We start from the raw sequence: 23688 nt of genomic DNA, 5'->3' as shown, positions 1-23688 counted from the left end.
CTTACTATACCATAGTACAAATTCTGCCATCGCATTTGATTTTTTAAATTCCTCAATGGACGTTTTCCTTTTACCATGGAATTGTTTCTAGTGTCGAATGCAATTTGTGTTCCACTTTCTACATAAGAAAATATTCCATTTGATTTTCGATTGTTTACAGTATTTTGTTTATACTTATTTGTGGAATATTCCTATAACTGTTAAAAATTAAATGTGTTTAGAATAATACGAGTATACATTCTTTAAAAGGCGTTTAAATTCTTAAATACGAGAAGAATTCACGCTTTTAAAATTTCCTATATGGCAATGAGTGTATTTTACCATCTGAAAAGGGGAAAAAGAAGATAAATCAGTTGGGACATTGGGACATTGAAAGAAATGAGAATAGTATATACAAAACCTCAATAAATCATTACAAAGAAGCATTGTATCGCACACTTTATTTGAAATATGTATATTTAAAAGGAAAACAGTACCCATGCGTGCGAAATCTCAGTTTTGCAGTGTTTATCCCGTTGGACGTTTAAAGACGTTTATAGATAAAGTTTTCAATGACGACTTTCTCAACTCCGAAAACACAAGCATTGATGTTCGCGAAGTTCACAAATGTGCATTCTTGAAAAAGACATTACTTATTATGTCCGTTCCGTCGTGTTGTCACTTAACGCATTCATATTTTCAGTGTATACATTTTGAAATGCTTTGAATCGGTTTTAAAATAATGTGCACATTCTATTGAACTGGTATTCCATTTAAACTAGAAATCTATTCGATAATAATTGAAAGTATATCTTGTTTAAAGATATATTTATTGATTGGAAATACGCATGTTTTTACTATCATGTATTGACAGTCTAAATAGTAGATACAACTTAAACATAAACCTTTAACATGAACATATGTAATTAATGATATATACAACACGTATAACTTGAATACTAGTAATATACAGGTATTTTGTCATGTTTCATCTTTTTAAATGTGTAGTTCTTGGTATAATTTGTAGTTACGTGAAATATTAAAGTGTAAAAGAATGCGTCTTTAATATAAAGCTAAGAACTAGCATATAACTATTGTTGGATAGGTTTCAAATTGTAATGTTCTGAAAGTGTCAGTCCAAACAGCCAAAACAGGTCTTATTAAGTCATTTATTGTTAAATATATAGTAAGTTTTCAGCTAAAGAAACATTATCTGGAATACTTTGCATTGGCTTGCATTTTATTTTTAACACTAACCAATTGCATATTTAATACAGTACACATAAAACTACATAACACATTACCATAATCAAGCTAGAACGGTCATTTTGATACCTTACAGGTTAAAATCGGATTTAGGTATATTTGTATTTACACGTGAATTGGTGAATAATACCAGGCAAAGTATAAAGTTCGGTGCGATATTAAACATTAGACAATTCGGGGACATAAAATACTTTTGATGGGATGCATACATATAACTTGTTTGTATTTCAATTTGACAATTGCATTTGACTGGTGATTACATAATTATGTTTCTCAAATGAAACAGTTGATGTTAAAACAAGACAAAAAATGATTGTGATATATTGTTTAGAATTATTAATCGCGACTGGTGTATTTAATGTATACATATTTTTATTATTTCGCATACAAAACGTGAACAAATATGTATCCAAATAACCAATAGGGTGAAATTGTACAATTCCATCAGCGAGATAATAATTTATAATGTATTTGTATAATTTAATTGGTTTCTTATATATGGAAAAATTAAAGAAAAAATGACAACAGCAATCGTTCGCCTTGAAAAGCGTTCGTTTAATCAAGAGGTAAAAATATAAGGGTTATTGAGTGTCATGGGAATTTGCAAAACAGCATAGGTTAAATAACAAAACCACGTATAGCCAATACCTATTTAGACATTAACAAGTAGATATATAGCGATTCATCGATTTTACTAAAAGTTCATTAGCATCTGTGACCTCAAATGAACAAAATTCACGTTAAAACAAGGTTTTATTTGTTAACACCATGACGTTTAGGACCACTATTGACATAAAATTAACATGTGCGTGAATTGAAATATTTCTGATAGGATCCAACGCATATTTGTAAGTTTATTTAATCGACTGCAACACAAATAATATTGTTGTATACCTAGTCTAATAAAGATACATTTGTTATTCTATTATTCATCACTTCCGATTGTAAAATCCCAAAATACCTATTCGGGCTTAATTTTTTATGCAATTACTATTTAACGTAACATATCCCGACGGCGCTTTACTGTTAAATGTTCATTGCGTCTTGGTGTTCAACAAATTACACGGATTTTCATTTTTTTTAAACTTAATAATTAGTAAATACTATAAAAATAAACGCGAAAATGATGGTGATGAGCGCTTGATTTTTCAATAAAATCTGCAAGTAATACTGTTGATTTCCGTAAATAGCATTCGACCTCGAATTATATAGCTCTCCTTAATAAGCCACCTTTACTATACCCTTCAACTGTCTACGACATTTATGTAATATTTATAAAAAGATATCGAGATATTTGATTGACTCATTGAATTATCCTTAGTTCATTCGATCTTTCTTAACGAGTGTGTAGTCCGAAGAGTCGGATTGGACGACCTTGAACTTCATACTATTTATGGCATCGTAATCGCCACCTGTATTGCCTTTGATGTCATCACCTGTTCTGTCTGCGTTATCAGCAGTGAGTGGTATATGATTATAGTCGCTAATGTCATCCTTCACATGGGTTAATACTGCTAAAGTTGTATCGTAATCGTCATCTGAAGCCTTAGCCCCTTCCTGTCCTTGTATTCCTTGATCATAATCGCCTGGTCGGCCAATCTTGAGTTTGTTGTAAATATTGTCCGGTTTTCTGGCATTGAAGCCTGATGTTAAAACATTGGTTGTACAGTCATAATTACCGTTCTTCTCAAAAGATTCACCTGTCTCTTGTAGGGTGTTATCATCTTCGTCCATATTTGCCTCACTTGCTTCATTGTAACGTTCAACGTTGTCTTTAATAGATTGCTCACATTTCTCTAGGATAAAATAATTATGATTAGGCACATTCTCTTCAATGCTTTTCCCGTGACTCTTATGCTCTTCCAATTCCGGATTGTCTTCTAGATGTTTCTGATTTTCTGTCTTTTTATTGCAAGGTATTGATCCTCTAAAAAAAACAACCGTGTTATTCCGATACACTACACAACAGTTAGAACGCATAAAATAAGTAAATACATACACATTCAGTAGCATCAACAGGGCATTATTGTCACCGCTTCATTGGCATTGATTCATATTTCAGAGGATAATGATCATTTGCTGTACATATGGACCAAAACAATACTTATTGATGAACCTGGTCGTACTTTTAAACCAGAAGCATAAGAACATTAACATTCTGAGTCACGATAAAATGAGACCAAAAAGCGCTTTATTGTTTTTGTTTTAGTTTTTCAAAATTGGAATTTAAGTTTCACAAATAACATTACATGTTTGTTTTGTGTATTTTTTCTAAATACAGAAAATAAAGTAGACACCTTGTTGCGTGTATGTCACATGTCTGTCAGAGGGGACTAACACATTCATAAATAACTATAAATTATACATTAAATAAATCTAATTGGTATTTATATACAATACATTTATCTAATTGGTTCTATTACGTGATTTGATATATTGTATATGTATTTAAGAGTAAACACAACTAAAAATTTAGATATTAAAGGGAGATTATACGATTTTGTCAAATATTTATGAATTTATATAAAATGTGTAAAAAGGTATTATACATATATTTCAATATAAATAAAAATAAAAGTTAAGAACAACATGTGTCGAAAAATGCGAAATAAGCCAGATATTTTATTCTGAAATCGAAAATGTATGTACAATCGAATTCGCAAGCATGTATATCAAGCATGTACGATTTGAATCTAAATTTAGTTTTACGGATCATTTTAATTTCCTGCAACGATATCTATTCATACGACACACGAACACTAACTCCGATCCTAAAAAAAAGACGAATGCTTCGGTTATTGTAGGAAACTATGTACGAAACATCTTCGTCGCAATTGGCTCTTGGCGCTAATTTGTCTTTGCTGCATTTTATGAAATTCGTCTTCAATGTATAATTTGTATTGCCTATTTTGTGTAATTGTAACATATTTTTATCAATATATTACAATTTAACACATATACAAATCGTATAATCTCCCTTTAAAAAATCACTGGAACTTATAAAACCTTCCCGTCATAGCATTGGTAAACAAACGTATACATCACACAATTATTTGATATTTTACTGTCAGTTTGACCATAGCCTTTAATGCAGTATTATTGTCTGCTATTATATATTATATTTGCCTCATTATTTTAAAATCTGTAAATGGACTGGACTGTAAAAGCTGGGGACAGGTTCCTTACGAAAATAAATTGCGTTAGTGTGTATTGGCATTAAAGGTTGTTCACATCATCTCGAATAGGTGTACAATTAAGTAAATTCATAACGTATGTCTCGGCATGAATACATGAAAAACAGTTAAATGTGTAACAAACCTCTTATATAAGACAATCACAACTACTCCAGCGATCATGAATATAAATCCGATGGTGATACCAACTGCGATAGCAACAGTCGATGTTTCTGTAAAGAAACGTAAAAACACACTATAAATTATTTACATGACTACACGAATTAATATTGGGTTATCATCAATGATGATTTATTTCCTCCTGAATACCAATAGCTATCGGTTATTAACTTCAAGGTATACTATTGTTAACGCGACATATTTAAAATCGGTCAACATAAACAGCAAGTTATTTCCAAATTGTGTAGAACCCTTTAAAGTTATATATTTATGGGCGAATACGACACTTAATATAATAATATGTTCTTTAGTTGTCATACTCTTCTTCAAGAGAAATTGTAACCTTGTAGTTATTAAAATAATTTTGACGCTAGCATGTTTTTATCAATATAAATTTTAATTTTAGCTTGGCTATACTTACTTTCATGTATGAGCAGAAAACGAACAATGTTACCACATAAGCTAAAACCTCAATATAAGTGTAAAATTCTATTATAACACTTCTCGACTTATGGAGGAAATTAATCTGCCATAAATACAATTATGATAGATCATCATTCGTTACGGCTATATCATTTTGTTAGCAAAACTTTCAGTAAAAATCTTCATAGTAATTGTGCGCAAACACTGTTGTGGCAATTTAATAAAATAATAATGTTTAAATGACTAGGTTCAACTAAATGTTGTAAACATCTTTTAATGCTTGCTTAAATGATAATGTTTCTGTTGCTTCGAGAAATATCCCAGATGATCAATATTTAAATTTGTAATGCAGCAATAAAAACAAACAAAATATGCACAATTACCATTAGTATTGACTATTGCAAATATGTATTGCCCGTTTGGTGATCCGAACGTGATACACATCTTTACAATATTTACTATTTGCACATAACATTTCATTCTCGGTGAACAAATTAAAATATAGGTTATGAAACAGAAAATTTATATCGACGTTTTAACGTAAATGAAGAGTTACTGGCAATGTGTACCTTGAACTTGCGATGTTTTGGTATGTTGTGCTGTTGACATCAAAGTCGTAGTCCATGAAGTTATTTTTGCAGTGTTTGATTGTGTTGCAGCTGTTACACAAAACTGATCTTATTGTTTCGATTAAAATATTTAAACCAATGACACACATAAATAATGTTCAGTATTAGTTTCTGATATTTCATTTAGACATGTTTTGTTCACGTATATAAATAATATTTTATGATAAAGGCGTAACCATTTTTTTAACTATGCACTTTAAATGTAATGTTGACGCATGCATACTTATAAACGAAACAAAATTGATTGTTTACCATCTGCTGGTGGTTGTTGAGTGACCATCATGGTAAATGGTGTATTTTGTTCCACTGTACTTGGAACTGGCGGTACTAAAACAAATGAATATGAAATATTTGCATGTTATTGTGTTATTGTTTGTCATTTCAAAACATTTGCATGATGTAATTAAATGGTGTTGTGCTCTAAACACACCCGATATAATATTAGTATACACATATAGATTACCTCCAATACAAAGTCGGTGTCTCAGTCTGTCGACCTTAAAATCAATGTTGCCGTCAATTGTAACGAAAGCAAACACTTTCTCCAGAGCCCATTGATCTAAAATGTACGCATTCAAGTTTTTGTTCATATTATACACATATTAATCGGATGGCAGTCTGGTTTTCTTCCGAAGTAGCGCTGCTAAATTTTTAAGTATTGACAGAGGCCGTAAGGCCTAGGGCAACAGTTCAAACTAAAACTCTCGATACTGAAGGAAAACAATTTGACAGGCTTTTCCTAAACATAATTGAAGTCTTCGTTTTATTAAATGCTTATTAAAATGATTTATCAGTTACTTAATGTAACTTTGCAATAACTTCTGCGCAGTTTAAATAGTGAGATATCATACCCAAATCAAAGCAACAGCACATAAAAAAATGTTGCCTGCTATGTTCAACAAAGCGGTTGATAGTTTTAAATGCGTTAAATAAGCATGTATCATGTGAATAATGTAGTGTAATGTGAATAAGGTACTTAATTTATATTACGCATCATCATATATTATAAATCTAGGTGGAGATGTTACTGTTCATTATTTGTTATTATTCTTTTATTTATATTGAATAAAGTGTTTTTTCCCAATAAGTTAAACAAAGCCATTACCGTGATTGTCAGCATTTAGCAAAGTATGCGTTTGTATAACCCCTGTCCAGTGAGGTTGATCATCTGATTGACGAAATGTCCCAAATTTCTGTCCATTTTGTATACTTTCAATTGTTGCCGGCATCAGCCCATTGTTCAAACAAACTATATTTGCTTCAGACCATGAAGTCGGCAATTCATTCACATCTTGGACCGCAGCAACTCGGTTGTTATCTCAACAACAAAACGAAAAGATTTCCTTATTGTAACTGTGTATTAACCCATGACACTAGTAAATTTTTATTTAAAATTTAAATAAGTATTTATTCGTAAACATACAACTAATATAGTTTTATAAAAGGACCCCGTTAATATACCTTTTAACACACTGCTGCAAAGGAGTCTATTAAATCGGCCACTGCAAGTTCCCCATTTGGAACTTACATAGTAATAGTCCAGGCAAGACAAACCATAAGTAAAAGAGGGCATGGCCTCAACTGAAACAGATGAGACATAACCACAATGTTGCTATGCATATATATACATATTATATATATACCATGTAACCATTTGCATATAACCACTGTGAAAAATACTTCAACATTCAAAGTCAAAAGTAAGAAAGTTTAGAGTATTCATACCTTTAATAATATTATAAACTGCGTACTTATTTTCTTTTCCACACATATATTGATGATCACAGCTGTAGGTACATGACGTTTCGTTTAGATTACCAAACTTCGCCATGCACACGCATTCGATATTTCCCTGCTGCTCAAAAACAAACATTGCAACTATAAAAAGACAAAAAAGAAATTACTCTTCGCGCTTTTTGATTCAGTTCTCCTAACATACGCAAGTCATGAACCTAGTTTTAAAGAGGGTATTTCTGATTGGTACTCACATTATTTATCGTATTACTGTGTGTTAAAAGTTAAACATTTCGCTGAAAAGTGAACTTACCGGCTAAAGAATACAATACAAATTCAAAAGAATAGCATTTTCCTAAAAAGCCTACTATATATCCAACAAATACGAGTATACTGACTTGTGATGTTTTAACCCCAAAGGCAGTTCCCATGCATAGATGGCAGCAATCACCAATGCTTTTCACATGTATTGTGTCATTAGTATTGTTTATGGCACATCCTTAAGCATAAAAAGGGAACATGTATACTGATAATTCAAAACAAGATCCTCCTAATGTACATAGTAAAACGATTAAGCACTTCTTTTGTCTATAATGAGACTTAAGAAAACTTATCTCGTCATAATTGATATACTCGTAGTTACCAAGATAGTCTAACGCTACAGTAGCGTTTAAGTAGCCAATCCAAAATCCGTCTGCTGGGATATCAGGCAATGTCTCGTTCAATTGCCAACCTCCGTGTATAGAATACTTCAATTTCGGAACAGCGAGCGTGCAACCTGCATCAGTCCAATTGGATATAGTGTAGATGATATCTGAAGCTGGAATATGTTGGATATGTGTTTTATTGTTATGGTTAATAAGCTATTATAACATCATAAATCTGGATATTTTTTAACATTTTACATATCAGCTTTTTAAACATTTTCAATAGGGCGTGTTGCATTGGAGTCATAGATTGAGTTGGACGAATACGTCGGCTTCTTTGATAGTGCCGCTGTTTGTATTTCTTATGTGTATACATGGGCGGCCTTTTTTGTTCGAATTGATTCAGGTGTTTTCTGTCTTAGACAGTTTTCGTTGGGTGGGTTTGCTTAGGTGTTGTTATAGTCATGGAATCACTCGTCTTTCACGGGTATATTTTTTCGTAAAACCGAGACTATGTAAACATGCATGTAACTGTATTAATATCAAGTTCGTTATGTAAGAAAGTTCAGATACGCTTGAAGAAGTCTAATATTTTCTGAAAAACCCATATATTAAGTTTATTTCGGCTGTTTTTTGTTTCTATATTTATAAAAATATACGAGAGCATTTTTAGTTTGTTCGTGTGGGTATCGATGCTTTGTACGTTTCGTTACACCATACTTATCAATTAATTAAATTGGTATATGCACTACTAATTTATAGATTGTACGTTATTTATGTCGTCATAACTTTTGTTGAATGCATCGAATAGGCATACTAGTTGTACATCAAAGCGAAAAAAAAAATCAAGATCAGTTTTAACCCGTACATTTTTTCTGCACTCTCCTGTTCTTTTTGAAATTGCAACTTCCTAGCAACTTCCTCGTCCACAAGCAACACACGTTTTCATTCTCAATCCCGTGTTACACCATTCAATATCATATTTGTATCATTATATCATAATTTAACCAATACGCTGGGTTATCCAAAAAAATAATTGTTTTTCTCATACTTGAATTCGGACCTCTACCATTGACCGGTTGTGCCGAGATACATTGTAATCGAATACAGCGATGTATTGACAACATTACATTTGAAATCGCCATACATATAATCTACAAGTTCCGGCATAACAAGTTTTAAAAAGCTCCGTTAAATTATGCGCTTTATCTAAGATTTTACAGAAAATAACAATGATATCAATGTGAAATTTAATGTAAATAATAGAGTATTTGACAGCGGTCATTTTGATACCAATTGAACATGGCAGAACGGATACAGAATTGCGCGTTGATCGCTACAAAAAAATCCGGACTTGAAACAACAAGTGGACCGATGGAAACAAGAGACTACGAGTTAAATAGTGAAAAGGCAATGAGAAAGAAACTCTATGCGACCACAAGGGACCACGCGATTGTCAAGGTGACTGGTGGTGGGCTGAAAATCGAATTTAGTACTGGTATGTATGAACTTTTCAAAAGCTGTGCTGATGAGTTTTACCAGTCTGAAACTTTGAAATTTAAATGTCAAAAAACACCAGTGTATGATAATATTGGTAGTTTAGTGGAAACTAAATACAGGCTATCATCCGGAAGAAATGGTGTGTATACAATTAACTTGTATCACACAAAATGTTCGTGTCTGGTTAATGGGAAAATGGTGAATCAGTTTGCGGAAAGTGACTTATTAGAAATCATACAACTCACTTCAAATAAATTAATAACAGAAAACTTGACCGTCGATGAAGTGAACGCAAAATTTCAAGAAATTCTTCAAGAATGCATGCTAGTGTTGACAAATAAACAAACTGAAGAAAAAGATGTATGTTGTTTGAGACCGGAAATAAATGATTTCAATTTCATGGTAAATACCAAGCAACCTGAACATTTCGAATCGGTGTTAAAAGTTCAACACGTGAAAATTGACGCAAGTACTCAAACGGAGAGCACTGGGATTGAATTTGATTTTGAAACACTTTTTTGTTTGATTCAAACCATTCAAAAGTCTGTAAGTGATATGCGCAAAGATGTATGTGAGCACAGCTTAAACACCAATCGCGGATTCAATGAGATGAAAGACATTATCCATAGTGTAAAAGTAATTAGTACAACGAATTCCCGAGGTACGGAAGACAAATGCGATTGTTTACAGGAAAACGTTCAAGACCTGAAGCAAACACTCGACCAATTAAATATATCTGTACAGAAAAAATTTCAATCGCTCGGAGATATACTTAAGGCAAACTCCCTACCAAGTGTTCTTTCCAAAGGTTATAGGAATGGCTCTGTAGAAGCAACAAGTAAACGGATGTCCGATGATTCCGTTGAAAATGACACATTACTAGAAACCGAACAAATGACACTTGAGCCTAGCCCACAAGCGATCTCCGATATACAAGAAAGTACTGTGCATTTTGAAGAAGAAACCAATAAAGGCGAGCATAGATCGAACATTACGCCACAAACGTCGAAGACGTTACTGATTGGAGATTCAATTTTGAGAGGCATAAATAAGCGAGGATTATGCGAATCTGTGGACATATGCACTTTGCCAGGGAAGACAATGCTGGATATCTGTGAAAAGCTGCGAAAAATGAATATCTTTGACTTATCAAAAATAATAATATTTGCTGGTGGGAATGATGTCTCGAATGGCCAGCCAATTTCAATAATCAAAGATGTAATCTTGCAGACTTCGCAATGCATTCAAGATCAAACAAATTGTGAAATATTTATTTGTAAAATAAGTCCTCGACGTGATGTTGATGTACGCGATTTCAACTCAATGCTAGAAGATGTATCAAGCGAACTTCCGGTAAAGCTGATCGATTGTTATAATTGTTTTGTGTACGGAAACGGACAATTGGCGAATCGACTATTCAGACCTGATGGAATTCACCCAAGTAATTATGGATCAAGTTCACTTGTGGCAGCAATCAATGAAGTAGTGCATATAACTAAGAAAAGAATGCAGCAGCAACAACAACAACATCGTCAACTTGATCAAAATCAGCGGAGGCGAACTTCTAACGGTGACTTCAAAAACGGGCATCGTGAATACCGGAGCGCTAAACCGAACTTCCAATACGGGCTTCATGGCTTTAGGAACGGGCATCGTGACTTCCGGAACGGTTATCATGACTTCCGGAAAGGGCATCATGACTTCCGTAATGGGCACCATAACTTCTTCAGGCAGCATGATCTAAGGAACGCACACCTGGACACCCGGAGTGAATATCAGGATTGTCATAATGAAAATCGTGACTTCCGGTACGTTCGTCGACACGTCAATCATGAAAACAGTCGACACTGCACGAACTGTGGACGTCAAAATCATGTTACACGTGACTGCAGACTACCCAAAAGACAATAGGTTACTGATGACAGACGTACTACATCGTTATATAGCACAAATAAATTTGACATTTTTTCGTCGGTATGTAACCAATGTGACTCGCACAAATGTAAGTGTAGTTTAATTATTGCTAATGATGATACAAATCAACATAAACCACATTGCTTAAGATTGAATAATATTAAATGTAGCACAATAAATAATTTAGACACTGATATATCATCCCTGGATAGTAACGTTCTTATGGAATCTCACATACAATCTACTTTAAAATGTAACATAAATAATGATTATTATATTCCATTTACATATAAAGGTTTGCATATTATGCATTTGAATATCCAACATTTATTGCCTAAATTGGATGAAATTCGTGTTTACTTACACGAAAATAGTTCTTTAGATATAGTAGGCTTTTGTGAAACATTTTTAAATGATAAAACGGAGATTAATACAATATCCATTTCCGGTTACAGCATTGTAAGACGTGATAGGGCTATTTCTGCTGGAGGCGGTATAATAGTTTATATAAAAGATAGCATCTCTTTTGTACGTAGACATGATTTAGAAAGTGACGATATTGAATCTATTTGGCTACAAATCAACATTGTAAAGTACAAACCATATCTAATTAACTTTGTTTATCGCCCACCAAATAGCCCTCAATCTTGGATTGACTCATTTGAATTACAGATAAATAAGGCAGACATGGAAGATTGTAATATGTATTCAACCGGGGATTTTAATTTTCATTGTTTAAGCCAAAACATATTTAACAATAAGAAATGGGAAAAACTTATCACTGATTTTAATTTAAAACAACACGTGTCTTTTCCAACAAGGGTTACGGAACGTTCATCATCAATATTAGACCATTTGTATTCAAAATATGACAACATTTCTGAGATAATCATACCAAAAATAGGCATAAGTGACCATTACCCAGTAGTTTTTACATTAAGCGTCAAAGGTAAAATTGTTAAAACAGATGATCATAAAATTATTAAGTACAGATGTTTTAACAAATTTAATGAAATCAATTTTCAAAATGACTTAGCAAATGCTAATTTTGATATGGTTGAAACAATAGAGGATGCTAATGAGGCATTTGAAGTATTTTATAACATATTAAACTCAGTCCTTAATAAGAATGCCCCTATCAAATATAAAAAAGTGAAGAGATTACAACAACCTGGTTGGTACAACGAAAACGTAAAACAAGCAAGGTCTTTAAGGGATAAATATAAACGTGAATCTAATTGGCCACAATATAAGTTGTGGCGTAATAAATGTAACAGTGCAATCAAAATGGCTAAAAAAGAATATTTTTCGAATGCGGTACAAAACAAAACAAGTGCGAAATCGCTCTGGAAAACTATTAAATTAGCATCAAATGAACACACAGAATCCTCTATTTTGCCAAATGTAATAAGGAAGGATGATCGGATAATATCTGGTAAAACAAATGTAGCTAATGCACTTAATGATCACTTTGTTGACATCTCGAAACTTATTAAAAAGACTAAATTTGCTGAACACGATTTCCACTCACTAAAAACATATCTGGATGCTAAGCTAGAGTCTAAGCATTTCTCTGTTCAGTTTATTACCACATCAGAAGTTAGTACTTTAATTAATCAACTTCATTCAAACAAATCTGCTGGGGCTGATGGTATAGGACCCAGCATTATTAAACTTTGCAAAGATTTCATTATACAACCAATCACTGCTCTTATAAATAACTGTATATCACATGGAACCTTTCCCGACATGCTTAAAATTGCAAACGTAATACCTTTATACAAGGGTGGATCGGTAGAAGATCCCAATAATTATAGACCAATATCACTTTTACCTACTATATCTAAAATATTTGAAAAGCATATAGCTAAACAATTGCATATATATCTAGAATCTACAGGTCTATTAAACAAAACCCAGTCGGGTTTTCGCAAATATCATTCTTGTCAAACAGCATTGATTAATATAGTTGATTCATGGCTTAAACAAATTGATAATGGAAATCTGGTAGGTACAATTTTCTTGGATTTTAAAAAAGCATTTGATCTTGTGGACCATAGGGTTCTTTTACACAAATTAAAACTTTATCATTTTAATGATAGTTCATGCGACCTATTTTCTTCATATCTCCGCAATCGATTTCAGTTTATCAAAGCAGAAAACACTACCTCTACTTGTAAAAGCATCATTGCTGGTGTTCCCCAAGGATCTATTTTAGGACCTCTTCTATTTCTTATTTACGTTAATGATCTTTCGCTAGATCTTACATGTGATTCTGCAATGTATGCTGATGATACAACATTGCACACTGTGGGAACAAATATTCAAACACTTCAAAATAAGCTACAAACAAATCTTTCAATTGTAAATGATTGGTGCCAAACTAATAACATGATTATTAATCCACTAAAAACTACTTGTATGGTATTAGGGTCAAAACGGAAAGCTCAAAACATGACAGATCTAAAACTTAAAATTTCAGATACAATTTTAATGTTTCTTTTGCAAAAAATAAAACCATATTTAACCCTTGAAATGCGTAAGCTCTTCTATAATGGTTATATCTCACCTATATCCGACTACGCATGCGTTACCTGGAGTTCAGCGGCCAAAACGGAAATTAATAGAATAGTCAAAATACAAAAGCGTTGTGGTGCACATATTTTAAATAAAAAGTACAGCACAAATTCAAAAACACTATTTAAAGATCTAAAATGGTTGACTTTCGAACAGCGTAATCACTATTTCACGTCAGTTATTGTATTTAAAGCATTTCACAATCAAACCCCAACATACATACGTGACCTTTTGACACCATCACAAAATATTCACTATAACTTGCGATCTTGCGAAAAGGGGGATTTAAAGCTAGTGCGAATACCAAAAACAAACTATTTCAAACAATCGTTTGAATTTTCTAGCAAAACAATTTGGAATTCGTTACCCCAATCTATACGTCAAACAAACAATTTAATTACATTTAAGAAAAAATTAAAAGCTTATCTTTCTTCCACACTTTATGAAATAAACTGAACATGCTTCATGTTGTTTTAGTAAATAACATTAGTTTAATGTTTAAATACTGTTCTTGCATAAATGGTTATTGTAGTTTTATGTCTGTCATTTTGTTTTTAATTATAATATATATCATTATATGTGTATGCATATATGATTCTTTATGTTTTGTTCTTATTGCTCAAGATGAAATATGATGTATTTGTTGTAAATTGTTTCTTGTTAGAAGACCTTGTTGAAAATAAGAAATGTATTATATAAATTGCATATTATGTAATTTCATCTGATGTATTTCTTAACAAGTCTATCTTCTTTAAATAAAGATTTTATTATTATTATTATTATTATAAGTTCTCCGATCTGTTTACGGTAGAATTGACAAATTTGACAGACTTTGTTGACGTTCATCGATTCCAATATTTTGCCAATACTTGAAAATAAAAATCATCAACAGAAAGAGAAAGTGTACATACAAACCTTTAAATTTTGAAATGCCAGCAATGAAAGACACATGTGTTATTGATTTAGTACATTAGTATTTACACTAGTTGTTCCTATTTGTTAGAATACCGTTTTTTAGTTAGTGCTTTGTGAAATAAAAGAGTTGACGTAGTTTTAATTGTTAATGTAACGTGAACTTTATCCAGTTGATAGCGTAATCAACTGCAACCATATGCTGTATGCGAGTGAAAGAGATAAACAATTTGACCTTTCAATATTTTGAAGAACCAGTACAAAATACAGATCAGAATTAAAGTATCTCAAAATGCAGTTACTTAGTTTATAGTGAGTATACACAAAACGCATAATGCACATGTGTCTTGATATTGCAACGAACAATTACTTTTAAAGTGAATCTGTAATAATTAGAAAGTAGCTTTAGGCAATTAATTGTTCGTCGCAGTACTCTTACCCACACGAACATAACTTTACGGAGAGAACATATTTCAACATGCACACGGCTAACTAAATCAAATGCCTCAAGTGTACTTATTTACAACGACCATATTTCCTCAAAACTTAAGTCCGTTATGAAATTCAAACTTTTTTGCGGGTAATAACGCAGCAAATAATAAGTCGATGATTTAAAACTTTAAGTGACATATTACGCTAAAATCGACCAATGTTATGCAGATAAATTGTTGAGTCAAACATGTGTTGTATCATACTTCGTAACATACATTCTATGGAATGTAATTCAATTGAGGATTGCATTTCAACATAAGCATTTGTATTATGCTCATTCGTCTTACCATCTCACGATGTTCATATCAAGCATAAGTTATATCGCAACAAACAAAAGCTATATTAACATCTGAATATATGTATCCGTTCGTGTGGCATGACGAAAAATCCTATAAATGTTGATTACGTCAGCAAACATCTTCAATACATTGTTATGACTTAATACAGTACAACCTGTGCTTTTTTAGAACGAGTACTTACTGCAGTAGACAATATATATATACACAATAATTAAAGGAGCGTTTTCCACTTGAAACTCAAGCAAATCATTTGCAAAAAGTTAAGGAGATCTTCCACATAGTTAATGTTTTTATGGAATGGTTTATCCGCCAGTACATGCTTGTTGCTAAATGACAATTTCATATTTCTAAATGACAATTTGTATTCCTTATTGCCAACTCCACTTTGACGTATGATAACTTGCATTTGAATTCTGTTGCATTACAAGTGTATGTTTGTTTCTTGCATTTGCTATAGAAACAATTAATTTTTAATGCGCCTTAAGGCGTATGTTCGGTCCCTTAATGAATACTATTTGTTTTTGGTGTAATGAAATTTGCGTTCAGCTTCGCAATATTGAAATGTTAATTTATACCACTGCTATTTACTTCTGTGCTCGCCTAAGTGCAGTTTACTTTGTTGCTTCGATGATCTTTCTATGCATGTACAGCGTTATTTTATTAGATAGAACCAATAATAACGTTCTAGCGCAAATATAATACAGGGAGACAAAAAAAATCTAGCAGGTGTACGATAATTTCCGGCGTGAAGACTACTTTTGTGGAAACAATTATATTGGCGTCCGAGCTTGTTTTGCTGATAGTAAATACCGCAAAGAGATGTATTCGATCAGAAAAGTGTATTTGAAAGAATATGATATATTCAAAGATTTTAAGACATAATGACACTTAGTTGTATGACCGCGTTGTCAGTGCTCGATACGCACGTGTTTGAATGTGTGCATACGCGTGTATGCGTGCGTTTATATATGCGTGCGCGCATTTGATTAATTTCGTGTTGCGTCATGCCTTGCAGCATGCTTAGTGCATATTGCTTTCGTTTTGTTGAATTGCTAGTGATAATACTAGTGTAATTGCTAGTGTAATTACTAGTGTAATTACTAGTGTAAAGTCGGAATGTACAAACAATATGTTGGTAACGAATAGCACAATACAAAAATAATTCGTCATGTACCAAAATGTAATGGTAATATGTCATCATGGATTTGTCGTTAAGCAATATGCATTTGTCATGATGCTATATGCAATTGTCATTTAGCAAAAACGAATTGGCTGGCGGACATTCCCTTCCATATGTTTTATGTGTAGCATGCCCGATGCATATATATATATATATATATACCACTCCAACGTGATACTGCGATAATGCTTTCAGAGTATTGTTTTCATTTCTACCGTTATATGAATGTATAGCATACTTTGAAGCGTAACTCTAATAATAAGACAACATACTTGCTATTTTATGAATAGTTTACTTTGCATGCAATTAATGTTTAAAAGCTATAAGTATAACAAAATTGTTTTACAATGTGACAGTGAGGTAATACATGTAAATATGATGATACCAGAAAGTGTGTCGTCGTGAATCATTCGTTAACTTCTGTGAAGATCATCGGAGGGGGTAATCGCGTGACAGATAAGATGGAGACGTCCATGCCGAGGCAGACATTTTTCGTAGTTTTATACCCTTTATTACTTTTATTATTATTTTTTATGCCCCTCACTTTCCAGCCATATTAGGAAGAAAGTTACTGGCTTTTATATTCGCTCTATATCTCGACTTTACTCGGTGCAAAATTTCTTAGCGGAATGACCTAATTAGGGCTCCACTAAGAGAATTTGCGGGGAGTAAAGTCAAGATATAAAGCGAATTTAAATACATAATAAACGCTAATCACCATTTTACTGATATGTCTGGAAAGTGAGCGTCATTTACAAAATAAACAGAAGTAATAAAGGGTATAAAACGGCGAAAAATAACTGTCTCGGTATGGATGTCGCCATCTTGACTATCACGTGATTACCCCCTCTGATCATACGGAATCAAAAATATCGATGCGACTTGTTTAAAGGGACTGTCAACCAGATTGATGAAAAAAATAAAAGTTCTAAAATTGCGGGTTTTTTACAATTATTAGTTTATATTGATTAAAATATCACGACTGTAATGTTACATTACTTGAAAAAATTGGTAATCATCATCGTCGCGTGGTAAACCCGGGAATTGTGCATTCGTAGTGAATTGTATATATTTAATATATAAAATGATCTATCTACTTGTGTTATTTATAGTGTGTTTATCGCTATGCCACCTATTTTCGCGAAGTACTTTCGATTTCACATCGCGAAATTTGATTACCAAATATACTGAAAATATGAACTTTTTCAAGTAATGTAATATACCAGTCGTGATATTTTAATCAATATTTTAATCAGTGTAAACTAATAACTGAAGAAAATGCGGTATTTTAGAACTATTCTTTTTTCGTCAATCTGGTAGATTAATTAAAATTAATTAAAAATGGCCTTCAAGGTCGTCTGGATATATTTAAGAGCAAGCTTAATCAGATTTAGCAACTCTCGTTTGAAGCAAATCGAATGATACGTTGTATATGTATGATGTATTAAGTAGCCACTTAACGCGACATCTAAATCGATGAACTTGCTGAAATTGTACCTACTATTCAAACCAGCTAACTAATAAGGAACATGTTTTCTTCGGCCTAAGATTGTATGAATTTCTTGAAATATAAAACGGGGATTTCTATCCCCTTCAACTGATTTGAGAAAAGTACATCTTAACTTTTTATAAAGAATAACGGCTGTAATGTCGCGTAACTCCTGCTGTAGAGCTACGATAACTTTTAATAAATATACCTGTGTCTAATTGTTGCGTGATTTATAACATCCTATAAATACATGTCCTCTTTGTTTTTATAATGTTTATCTTCTTACCATCCGCGAGTATTTATTATTTGTAATCTGTAGCATATAGTATTAGAGTATTTACATAGTTTGATACAGCGGTTAGTGTAGGTCGTTATCATATTACGAGCGTTTTTATCTGAACGGGGATTTTATTGGGTCGAATGTATCAACAATTTAAAGTCATCATGTTAGATACTAAGAAATTCAGCGTACATATTTGTTCTGGATGCTTCCGAATGTGTTTAATTTTACATAAGATATTTTGTAAAAAGCATTGACATCTATCGGGCTCAAAGTTGATTAAAGATGTATATACATAACACTGTATTTATAAACACAAACATGAAATTGAGCGTGTATAACTTCTCAATGTCTTTCCGGTATCCACTTTGAATTCGCTTAGCTTTATTATTCGATTAACGCTTTTATACGTCAAAGTTAGTAGTTTAATCCTACTTTAAAACTGTCATTGAGTGTTGCTCATTAAAAATGTAGCCCTATAACTCTGCGGTTGTTCACGTGGTGTCATCGTATTCATATAAAAGATACACTGACTTTACCAAAAAGAATCGATGAAATGATCCGTATACAAACTATGTTGAGGATATGAAATTATATAAACATCGAAACACAAGTTTTTTCTACCAGCTACAAGTTACCAGTTAAGCACCATAGTTTTCTTTTACTTTCTTTTTTGATGTTGTTAAAGCAATGCTTAAACAAGTTATTTGAATCATGTAATATTATTTACCGGCTAGTCGTGGGGACAAATTGTCAGGTTATGGGGATTGGCGAATTATTTGACCATGAAACTATATGTTATAGGCACTCGCTCGCGTTATTGCATGTTTAATAACAATAGGTTGTTACAAAGACCAAAAACAATTTAGCGACATACAAGTCAGAAACTGACAGTTAAAGTTTGAATGCAGGGTTAGTATGTTCATAATGATGAGAAAATAACTCTTGTTAAACAGTGTTTCAAAACATTTTACTGAATATATGTGAGAAAATGGCCATAGTAAAAACCGATCGCCTCCGCCGGACGTATTGTTAATAAACAGCTCTTTACCTGTTGTTTGTACACGGTGCGCATTCTTTAAACTGTGTTGAAAAATATTATGTTGAACAGTCTTTGAAATGAATACGTTTCTTATTATGTGCAATATATACGCAACGTATTATATGTATCATAAGCGTCAAATGGTTTGTGCAACATATATCTTTAACAGTCTGTTGAAAAATAGATTGGCAGCAGTCTGATCAGCACATACGTTCAACAGTCTTCGAAGTATTTACGATTAATATTCAAATCCCTTGCATTTACATGGAGATATTTTGAACAAACTGAATATCGTGATAGATACCTAATGATATTCATAATCTGCTAAAAATAAATAATGTGCTGCTTTATTGACCTTTAAAAATATGTCTTGTTTTCCTTTTTTTTTTACTCTAACCCGTTTGTTAGTTATTAAGTCATATCATATATGTTTTTGTGAGAATAAACCATTGATCAGGGGAAATAAAAAGTGATCTTAGAACAAATATACCAAAATATGTTTCATATTTAAAGCAGTAAAAATACAACATAAAATAACCATATATTCATACATAGCATCGATCTAGCAACGGACATTATACTTTATATCTTAAATACGGTGTAACAGGCCATTTCCCCCCCCCCCCCCTGGCCACTTTTCCCCGGGGGAAAAAGTAGCCTAGGCCAATTCTTCCCCCCCTAGTCCAAGTCTTCCCCCCCCCCCTGATTGTTTTCATTTAATATATCTTTCCGTCTACATCTTTCGGCCAGTTTCCTTCCCCCCCGGCCAGTTTTTCCCCCCTACCTTGTACAAGTAGTTTTAACAAAAGAATTTGATAGAGAGTTGCTTAAACTGCCTCAACACTCTTGTCTTTTATTTTTCTTATCTTTTACATTTATTCTTCACGTTTCGGCTATTTTTCCCCCCTGGCCAGTTGTTCCCCCCTACCATGTAAAAGAAGTTTTAACAACAGAATTTGATTGAGAGTTGCTAAAACTGCCTCCACCCCCTTATTGTTTATTTTAATTATTTTTTACATGTATTATTCACATTTTGGCCAGTTTTTCCTCCTGGCCAGTTACCCCGCCCCCCTACCTTGTAAAAGTAGATTAAACAACAGAACTTGATGGAGAGTTGCTAAAACTACCTGTACCCCCTTATTTGTTATTTTACTTCTGTTTTAAATGTATTCTTCACTTTTCGTCCAGTTTTACCCCCTGACCAGTTTTTCCCCACTACCATGAAAAAGTAGTTTTTACAAAAGAACTTGATGGAGTCAAGTTGCTAAAACTGCCTCCACCCCCTTATCGTTTATTTTACTTATCTTTTACATTTATTCTTCACTTTTCGACCAGTTTGTCCCCCCTTGCAAGTTTTCCCCCCTACCTTGTTAAAGTAGTTTTAACAACAGAACCTGATGGAGAGTTGCTAAAACTGCCTCCACCCCCTTATCTTTTATTTTACTGATCTTTTACATTTTTTCTTCACTTTTCGGCCAGTTTTTCACCCCTGGCAAGTTTTTTCCCCCTACCATGTAAAAGTAGTTTAACAACAGAATTTGATTGACAGTTGCTAAAAAAAGTACTAAAGATATTTTAACCCGATTTGACATTTGACCTTGATTGCCCTTTTATTAACTTGATACTTGTATTATTCTATCAAGCACATCTGTACAGAGGGGGTGAATTGCTCAAGGGGAGAAAAATGGCAGACAGTCGCGATCATGTTAAAATAAATAATTTAGGTGGGGAAAGAATTGGGTGAATGGGACAAAAATGGCTGAGAGTCATGTAAAATAAATTCTTAAGTAGAGGGGGTGGGGGGGGGGGGAATTGGCTGAGGGAGAAAAAATGGCAAAGAATCATGTTGCAATTAATTCTTTAAGTAGGGGGGGGGGAAATTGGCCAATGGGAGAAAAAATGGCCGAGAGTCTTTTTGCAATAAATTCCTTAGTGGGGGGGGGGGGGCACGGGAGAGATTGGCAGAGGGGAGTAACAATGGCCAAGAGGCATGTTAAAATAAATTCTAAAGTAGAGGGGACAATTGGTCGAGGGAAGAAAAAATGATCAAGAGGCATGTTGCAATTGATTCTTTAAGCAGGGGGAGGGGAATCGGCAAATGGGAGAAACAAATGTCAGAGAGTATTTTGCAATAAATTTTTAAGTAGGGAGGGGACAGATTGGCCGAGGGGAGAAAAAATGGTCAAGAGTCATGTTTAAATAAATTCTTAATTATGGGGGGGGGGAATTGGCATAGGGGAGAAAAAATGGCCAAAAGTCATGTTGCAATAAATTCTTAAATATGGGGAGGGGGGGAATTGGCAGAGGGGAGAAAAAAAGGCCAAGAGTCATGTTAAAATTACTTCTTATGTAGGGCGTGAAATTGGCCGAGGGGAGAAAAAATGGCCAAGAGTCATGTTGCAATTAATTCTTTAAGTAGGGGGGGGGGAAATTTGGCCTAGGGAGGGGGGGGGGAAGAATGGCCGGGGGGAAAAATGGACCGCTACAACGGTCAATAATGCTTGTTTAACGCCATTTTTCATATCAACGTCGATAATTACACAATTTTACATTAATGTTGAATGAGATTTTAATTATCCAAAGATGTAAAAACGACGGATACAGAAAATGTTCGTGCATACGTTGAAGTACGTTTGGACAAGATTAAATTGTACACGCCGAAAACTCACACATTACACAGCGCTACCGCTGTCAGATTTCATGAATACTATCGAAATATACCATACTTTGAAACGTAATTTATAAAAATAATAGACCATCATTGTTTTAAATAAATGAGTTATGTTGTATTCTGCTACTAATAGTTCAAAGGTAAACATGCACAACCGGGTAACAATTTGTAGGTGATATGATTGAAATGATGATATGACTACGTGGAACGTCATCAACTATTCCTAAATTTCTCGGTGAACCAGGGTTGTGAGTGCTACTTGCTTAGATGAAAATGGCTTAAATCAAGGTTGTCAGAATACATTCAACAGCAAACTAAATGCGATAATCTAGCAACAATACTTTTCAGAAAAATCAATAACACTGCCTACCCGTGTTCCTGATCGCTTTGTCAAGTATTCACTTAACGCGAGATCACAATCAATAAACTGATTGAAAGTGTACACAACTTTTAAAACCAGCTCACTTAGTATGAACTGCGTTTCACCTGCCTATGGTTTATAAAATCTTGCCAGTGTTACACTATACACTGCTTTACAACACTTGAAAACAAGCTTCACATTATTGAGACACGTCAATTCATGTTCTAATTAAGATTAATTATCACTAAATGTGTTGCGCAATGTATCAAGTGTCATACATTAATGCCCATTTCGTGATTGTTAGATGTATGTCCTGCTGATGCAACTAAAGTACACGTTTTCATATTTTTAAATAATGCTTGAATCCACCACAACATCAAGGGATAAAATTACATCAGAAATTCTATTAGAAATGAAAGATATGGAATGTTAATTAACAGTTGATTCTTAATTAAAATTCTTAACCAAATAAATACTCTTACTTTCACTTGCCTGCACATTTAATAGATCTACACAAGAATAATATATTTAGGTAAAACACCATAGCGTCACAACAGTTAAAGGGTAAACACATGTTATATTTGTGAGCACATAAATATGAACATAAAACTATTTACCGTTTACTGTAACGGTAGCAAGTATAAAAACACACGCACGTGTGTTACTCCACATTATTGTTCGTTCTTTACGCTCCAAAAGATTTAAACTGACTGAATAAGGAAGTAAACTCCGACCAACTAGCGCAGGTTCGCGGTCATATAAACGAAGTCGACATTTTAACTGCGTGTTTTAATGTGTTGATAGAAAAAACTTAGTCATGTTTAAATATTGCGGTAATGGATAAGCGAGACGTGTTCATAATCTATTATTCAGCCATATCCATTGTACCCCCAAAAAATAAATCGTCTTCTATTTTTGTTCCGTAATATAATGATATAAT

General features: G+C 33.2%; 1 protein-coding gene across 4 annotated transcripts; it reads right to left on the bottom strand.

The window, feature by feature from the left end:
- Window positions 1-792: 792 nt before the first annotated feature.
- On the bottom strand, window positions 793-23548 carry LOC127859843 (uncharacterized). Of its 4 annotated transcripts, none has more exons than XM_052397368.1 (11): window positions 23366-23548; window positions 8028-8204; window positions 7783-7883; window positions 7376-7505; window positions 7112-7231; window positions 6756-6968; window positions 6114-6209; window positions 5903-5977; window positions 5591-5680; window positions 4564-4651; window positions 793-3172 (listed from the first exon to the last, which is right to left on the bottom strand). In XM_052397368.1, exons 1-11 carry the CDS (start codon window positions 23418-23420, stop codon window positions 2563-2565), a joined length of 1755 nt encoding a protein of 584 aa, XP_052253328.1. In that variant the 5' UTR covers window positions 23421-23548; the 3' UTR covers window positions 793-2562. The 4 variants fall into 4 exon arrangements, with proteins under 4 accessions (XP_052253328.1, XP_052253330.1, XP_052253331.1 ...); XM_052397370.1 differs by lacking the exon at window positions 23366-23548 and adding an exon at window positions 22758-22963; XM_052397371.1 differs by lacking the exon at window positions 23366-23548 and adding an exon at window positions 18603-18664.
- Between the last annotated feature and the right edge of the window lie 140 nt (window positions 23549-23688).

This window comes from Dreissena polymorpha, chromosome 15, assembly GCF_020536995.1.
Source record: "Dreissena polymorpha isolate Duluth1 chromosome 15, UMN_Dpol_1.0, whole genome shotgun sequence".
Lineage (NCBI taxonomy): Eukaryota > Metazoa > Mollusca > Bivalvia > Myida > Dreissenidae > Dreissena > Dreissena polymorpha.
Note: the sequence above shows the minus strand (reverse complement) of the source record. Positions and strands in the feature narration are given on the sequence as shown.